The 6,536-nt window shown below is 41.0% G+C and overlaps 1 protein-coding gene across 1 annotated transcript in view; it reads left to right on the top strand.

Moving 5' to 3' along the window:
• Positions 1-6,536, top strand: part of PLA1A (phospholipase A1 member A) — a 31,228-nt gene that overhangs the window by 9,959 nt on the left and 14,733 nt on the right. The window contains exons 3-4 of the mRNA XM_079921429.1: positions 810-939; positions 1,903-2,197. Of these exons, the coding sequence (XP_079777555.1) occupies positions 810-939; positions 1,903-2,197 (425 nt within the window). The remainder of the gene's footprint in view (positions 1-809; positions 940-1,902; positions 2,198-6,536) is intronic.

Raw genomic sequence — 6,536 nt, 5'->3', positions numbered from 1 at the left:
CCCCAGGAAATTGGGGCATTCCACTCCTGGGGCAGGTACTCAGACCTATCAGGACTTCCCTCCTCCCCAGAGGATAAGGCCAGCCCTCAGTCTAGTGAAGAATGAGAATTGCCCCCTCCAGTAATGAGTGGCACAGTCAAGAACCCCCAGCTCTGAATCCATCGTGACCAAATTAAGCTCTTCTGACCAGCGGCCACTCCTCCTCATTTCTACTCGACGTCAAACACCCACAGAGTCTGGTGCCAGGCCCCATGCTCAGTGTGTTGGATACAAGAAGAAATTACATTAGTCTCTGACCAGAAGAGTTTGCAGTTCAACTGAGAGATGGCCATGTGTCATTCCATTTGGCTAGAAGCCTTCTTTTAGCATTCAAGACTCACGGATTCAGGATTCTGGAAGAAACTCATGCAATCATATTATTCAACCCTCTTTGCCACCTCCATTTCACAGATAGGAAACCAAAGCCCATAGCCCTCTGCTTAGCTATTAAGTTAATTAAACATGTCAATTAACAAGGTTAACGCCTTATATTCCTAAATTTGCTAAATAGGTGATTCATGGGTCCCTGATTACCTGTGCTAGGCCTCTCAGTCCCCTTCAAAGTTGGAGCCACTTCCTAATGTGATTAAAAAAAAAGGCATTCCATTTGTTCAGTCGGTCTTTATGATCTATGTAGCAGGCACTGAGGATACTACAATGCACAAGGCACCAAATAAGATCCCTGCCCACATGGAATTTACAAGCTAGTCGGCAAGCGTTCGTTCACTAATTTGTTCAATAAATAAGTATTTGGCACTAACGTGTGCCAGGTACTGTGCTGGTGTTGGGGATACAGCAGGAAAAAAGACGGGTAAAGGCCCTGCCGTGGTGGAGCTTACATACAAGCGAGGAGTCAAGATAATTCCACCCTGTGATTATGATAATGAGGATATGGGAGAAGTGTGACTCAGCAGCAGGTTCAGGGTCTACTTCAAATAGGATTATTGAGGGAAATCTGGCCAAGGAGGTGATATTTGAGGTGAGACTTTTTGGATGAGAATGAGCCAGTACTGGAAAGAACGGGGAGAAGAACACTCTAGGGGGAGAGGACAGCCAAAATGAAAGCCTTGTGGGTGGGGACAGGCAGAAGAGCCACGTGGTTAGAGCGCAGTGAGTGATGTGCTGAGAAAAGGGAGCAGGACCAGGCTGGACATGGCGAGGAGTTTAAATTTTATTCTATGATCAGTGAGGAGAGGGCGGCGATTTGGATTTCCTTAAAAGAATACTCTGGCTGCTGGGCAGAGAATGGACTGCCAGTGGGCAGTAAGGGAAGGCTCACTGGAGGGTGTTTGCAGTGCTGGCCTGGGTGAGGGGCACAATAGTGGCATGGGCGAAGGTGGTGGCAGTAGAGATGGAGAGAAGTAGAAAGACTCAAAATATACTTTGGAGGTAGAGCTGACCCGACAGATGATGGGAGAGGATGAATTCTAGGTCATCGCTTAACCCCTGGATAGATGACGTTAAGCAAGTAATACACGCTCAGTTGCTTACAACTGTGATCGATAATATGAACAAGAAAATCAGGGTCTTTGGCAGCTGAATCTGACCAAGTCTGAGGGATCAAATACAGTCACAATGATGAGATGCAGGCTACAGCCTCTCAAACTCATCTCTTTGTAGCCAGATTATATTTCTGCTCAGTCATGAAAGCACAAAAATATGTGGGAGACTGGAAATGTGGTCCCACACACACATATCTGAACTATCACTTGAAGCAAAATAGAAACTATTCAACAAGGAAATTTACCGAACTTATTATAACATTTACTGATTCATAAAAACTTATATTAAGGGATATTTTTCTTGATTTTATTAGGCAAATATGAGTATCTTCTTATAAATGTATTCTTAGCTTCCTTTCAGCATGGCAAAACCTGTTTAGAAAACCATCTGAGGGCTAGTTCGGTAGTCTCCCAGCACTTAGGAATGAAGTGGGCACCCATTCAGCACAGAGAGGGGGTGGGCCCCCAAGGTCAGACCTCAGGCTCTGCTGCCGGTGGACCCTGCTATGGGACCTGGAAAATAGGCCCCTGCAGTAAGAGGGTAACGGGGTTCTGCCTCCTTGCAGATTTGGGTATTCGGATTCCTGTTGGACATGTGGACTACTACGTCAACGGAGGCCAAGACCAACCGGGCTGTCCCACCTCCATTTCTGCAGGTCAGAAAGCCAGAGAGAGTTGATGTATGGCTGCCCCAGAGACTGGAATTTACCAACAGGCTTCGTGTTGAGTCAGCCAGTATGGGCCGTAGGGGGTCTTCCTTACAGTATCCTTTGCTGTGTCCCATCAAGCTTACTCAGCACTTATTAAATGGATGTCTTTGGAGCCCAGGTATTCTAGGGGAGGAGTGCCTGAAATTAAAAGCCTGCTCCATATTTAGGCTCCCTCCCCACTTCTTAGGCCCTGCTGTGATCCAACGTCACTCAAGCCAATAACTTCTCTTCTTCCTGGGCCCCACTTTGTGGCAGAGTCCACAGTAGCTGCATCCTCTGCAGAACCTCGCTGTGGCAGAAACAGACTGATGTGCCCAAAGCTAGCTAGCTGAAGGAGCAATTCAGTGCATGACCATTTCCCCAAACTAACTAAATTTAAGTTCTCTAAAATTGCTTTCAAGATAATCTTCTTGAATACATTCAGTGAATATGCATTTCTTCTCTTCTAAATGTATTCTTCTGGAATGTTCTTTTTGGAAATATTAATTGAATATATTCTTAGCATAATTTTAAATTTATCAAAAGCTAAGCGTTGGGGCTTCCCTGGTGGCACAGTGGTTGAGAGTCCGCCTGCCGATGCAGGGAACGTGGGTTCCTGCCCCGGTCCGGGAAGATCCCACATGCCGTGGAGCGGCTGGGTCCGTGAACCATGGCCACTGAGCCTGCGCGTCCGGAGCCTGTGCTCCGCTATGGGAGAGGCCACAGCAGTGAGAGGCCCGCGTACCGCAAAAAAAAAAAAAAAAAAAAAAAAAAAAAGCAGCTAAGCGTTAAGGATTGTGTAGTCTTCTTATATTCTTATGAATATAGCCAACCTATCAACATTTCATATGGGAATTTCATTTTGATTTTTGATTACTATGTTTTTAACCTTTTCCTGCTTTACCAAAATTTTAACATTTTAAGGATTCTTTTGACCACTGTGTTGAGTAACCACTAATCCAAACTTACCAACTTTACTGATTTTCCAAAAACATGTTTCTTTTAACAATTCATAAATTTTTTCAGCAATTCCGATCAGATGGGATGGTTTGATTTTAATGGCTTTTGAAATTTTCTTTGGCATTTTAATTGGCCACTTTTTTTTCTTCATAACACAATCTGAGAAGGGAAGACACAATCTGTGTCTCCCAGCTCCCTGTTATAGCTAGAAGGAGGTCGGCCATAGACAGTGTTCCAACTCTGGGGGAAAGGAAAGTCAGCAAGCAACTCAGACTTGGTTCTGGTCCCAGAGAGGGGGTCCCAAGGTGAAAGAAGAGTCTGAAGACCCTAAACCCTGGAGTTATGGCTCATTATAGACCTCTTAGCCCCAGCAAATTCATTCAGTGTGAATTATTACAAATTTTAAAATAGTCAACAAAAGGGGGAAAGTGGGGGTGGGTGGTGGTGGTGGTGGTGTGATGAACTGGGAGACTGGGATTGACATATATACACTAATATGTATAAAATAGATAACTAATAAGAACCTGCTGTATAAAAATAAAATAAAATAAAATAGTCAACAACAACAATAACCAGAAAACCAAGTGTCTGTTATATTGGGACATTTGGCAAATTCAGTGTATCAGTCACTTGGTGAGGTGACTTTTTTTTTTTTTAGGTGGGTTCCAATTTTTATTATTGTTGTTAATAATAATACAATGAACGTGCTTACACACCAACCCTTCCCCTTTCTTTTTTTTTTAACATCTTTATTGGAGTATAATTGCTTTAAAATGTTGTGTTAGTTTCTGCTATATAACAAAGTGAATCACCTATATGTACACATATATCCCCATATCCCCTCCTTCTTCTTGCGTCTAACTCCCACACTCCCTATCCCACCCCTCTAGGTGGTCACAAAGCACCGAGCTGATCTCCCTGTGCGATGTAGCTGCTTCCCACTAGCTATCTATTTTACATTTGGTAGTGTATATATGTCCATGCCACTCTCTCACTTCGTCCAGGCTTACCCTTTCCCCTCCCTGTGTCCTTGAGTCCATTCTCTACGTCTGTGTCTTTATTCCTGTCCTGCCCTAGGTTCATTAGAACCTTTTTTTTTTTTTTAGAGTCCATATATATATGTTAGCATACGATATTTGTTTTTCTCTTTCTGACTTACTTCACTCTGTATGACAGACTCCAGGTCCATCCACCTCACTACAAATAACTCAATTTTTGTTTCTTTTAATGGCTGAGTAATATTCCATTGTATATATGTGCCACATCTTCTTTATCCATTCATCTGTCGATGGACAAGTAGGTTGCTTCCATGTCCTGGCTATTGTAAATAGAGCTGCAATGAACATTGTGGTACACGACTCTTTTTGAATTATGGTTTTCTCAGGGTATATGCCCAGTAGTGGATTCCTGGGTTATATGGTAGTTATACTTTTAGTTTTTTAAGGAACCTCCATACTGTTCTCCACAGTGGCTGTATCAATTTACATTCCCAACAGAAGTGCAAGAGGGTTCTCTTTTCTCCACACCCTCTCCAGCATTTATTGTTTGTAGATTTTTTGATGATGGCCAGTCTGACCAGTGTGAGGTGATACCTCATTGTAGTTTTGATTGCATTTCTCTAATGATTAATGATGTTGCGCATCCTTTCATGTGTTTGTTGGCAATCTGTATATCTACTTTGGAGAAATATCTACTTAGGTCTTCTACCCATTTTTGGATTGGGTTGTTTGTTTTTTTGATATTGAGCTGCATGAGCTGCTTGTATATTTGGGAGATTAATCCTTTGTCAGTCGCTTTGTTTGCAAATATTTTCTCCCATTCTGAGGGTTCTCTTTTCGTCTTGTTTATGGTTTCCTTTGCTGTGCAAAAGCTTTTGTTTCATTAGGTCCCATTTGTTTATATTTCCATTTCTCTAGGAGATGGGTCAAAAAGGATCTTGCTGTGATTTTTGTCATAGAGTGTTCTGCCTATGTTTTCCCCAAAGTGTTTTATAGTGTCTGCCCTTATATTTAGGTCTTTAATCCATTTTGAGTTTATTTTTGTGTATGGTATTCGGGAGTGTTCTAATTTCATTCTTTTACATGTAGGTGTCCAGTTTTCCCAACATCACTTATTGAAGAGGCTGTCTTTTCTCCATTGTATACTCTTGCCTCCTTTATCAAAAAAAGGTGACCATATGTGTGTGAGTTTATCTCTGGGCTTTCTATCCTGTACCATTGATCCATATTTCTGTTTTTGTACCACTACCATACTGTCTTGATTACTGTAGCTTTGTAGTATAGTCTGAAGTCAGGGAGCCTGATTCCTCCAGGTCTGTTTTTCTTTCTCAAGATTGCTTTGGCTATTTGGGGTCTTTTGTGTTTCCATACAAATTGTGAATTTTTTTGTTCTAGTTCTGTGTAAAATGCCATTGATAGTTTGATAGGGATTGCTTTGAATCTGTAGATTGCTTTGGGAAGTATAGTCATTTACACAATGGTGATTCTTCCAATCCAAGAACATGGTATGTCTCCCATCTGTTTGTATCATCTTTAATTTCTTTCATCAGTGTCTTATAGTTTTCTGCATACAGGTCTTTTGTCTCCTTAGTTAGGTTTATTCCTAGGTATTTTATTCTTTTTGTTGCAGTGGTAAATGGGAGTGTTTCCTTAAATTCTCTTTCAGATTTTTCATCATTAGTGTATAGGAATGCCAGAGATTTCTGTGCATTAATTTTGTATCCTGCTATTTTACCAAATTCATTGATTAGCTCTAGTAGTTTTCTGGTAGCATCTTTAGGGCTCTCTATGTATAGTATCATGTCATCTACAAATAGTGACAGTTTTATTTCTTCTTTTCCAATACGGATTCATTTTATTTCTTTTTCTTCTCTTATTACTGTGGCTAAAACTTCCAAAATTATGTTGAATAAGAGTGGTAAGAGTGGGCAAACTTGTCTTGTTCCTGATCTTAGAGGAAATGGTTTCAGTTTTTCACCATTGAGAATGATGTTGGCTGTGGGTTTGTCATATATGGCCTTTATTATGTTGAAGTAAGTTCCCTCTGTGCCTACTTTCTGGAGAGTTTTTATCATAAATGGGTGTTGAATTTTGTGGAAAGCTTTTTCTGCATCTATTGAGATTATTATAGGTTTTTATCCTTCAATTTGTTAATATCGTGTATCACATTGGTTGATTTGCATATACTGAAGAATCCTTGCATTCCTGGGATAAATCCCACTTGATCATGGTGTATGATCCTTTTAATGTGCTGTTAGATTCTGTTTGCAAGTATTTCATTGAGGATTTTTGCATCTATGTTCATCAGTCATGTTGGTCTGTAGTTTTCTTTTTTTGTGACATCTTTG

Source organism: Stenella coeruleoalba (genome assembly GCF_951394435.1).
Source record: "Stenella coeruleoalba genome assembly, chromosome: 5".
Taxonomy (NCBI): Eukaryota; Metazoa; Chordata; class Mammalia; order Artiodactyla; family Delphinidae; genus Stenella; species Stenella coeruleoalba.
This window is presented reverse-complemented; position numbering and strand designations above follow the sequence as displayed.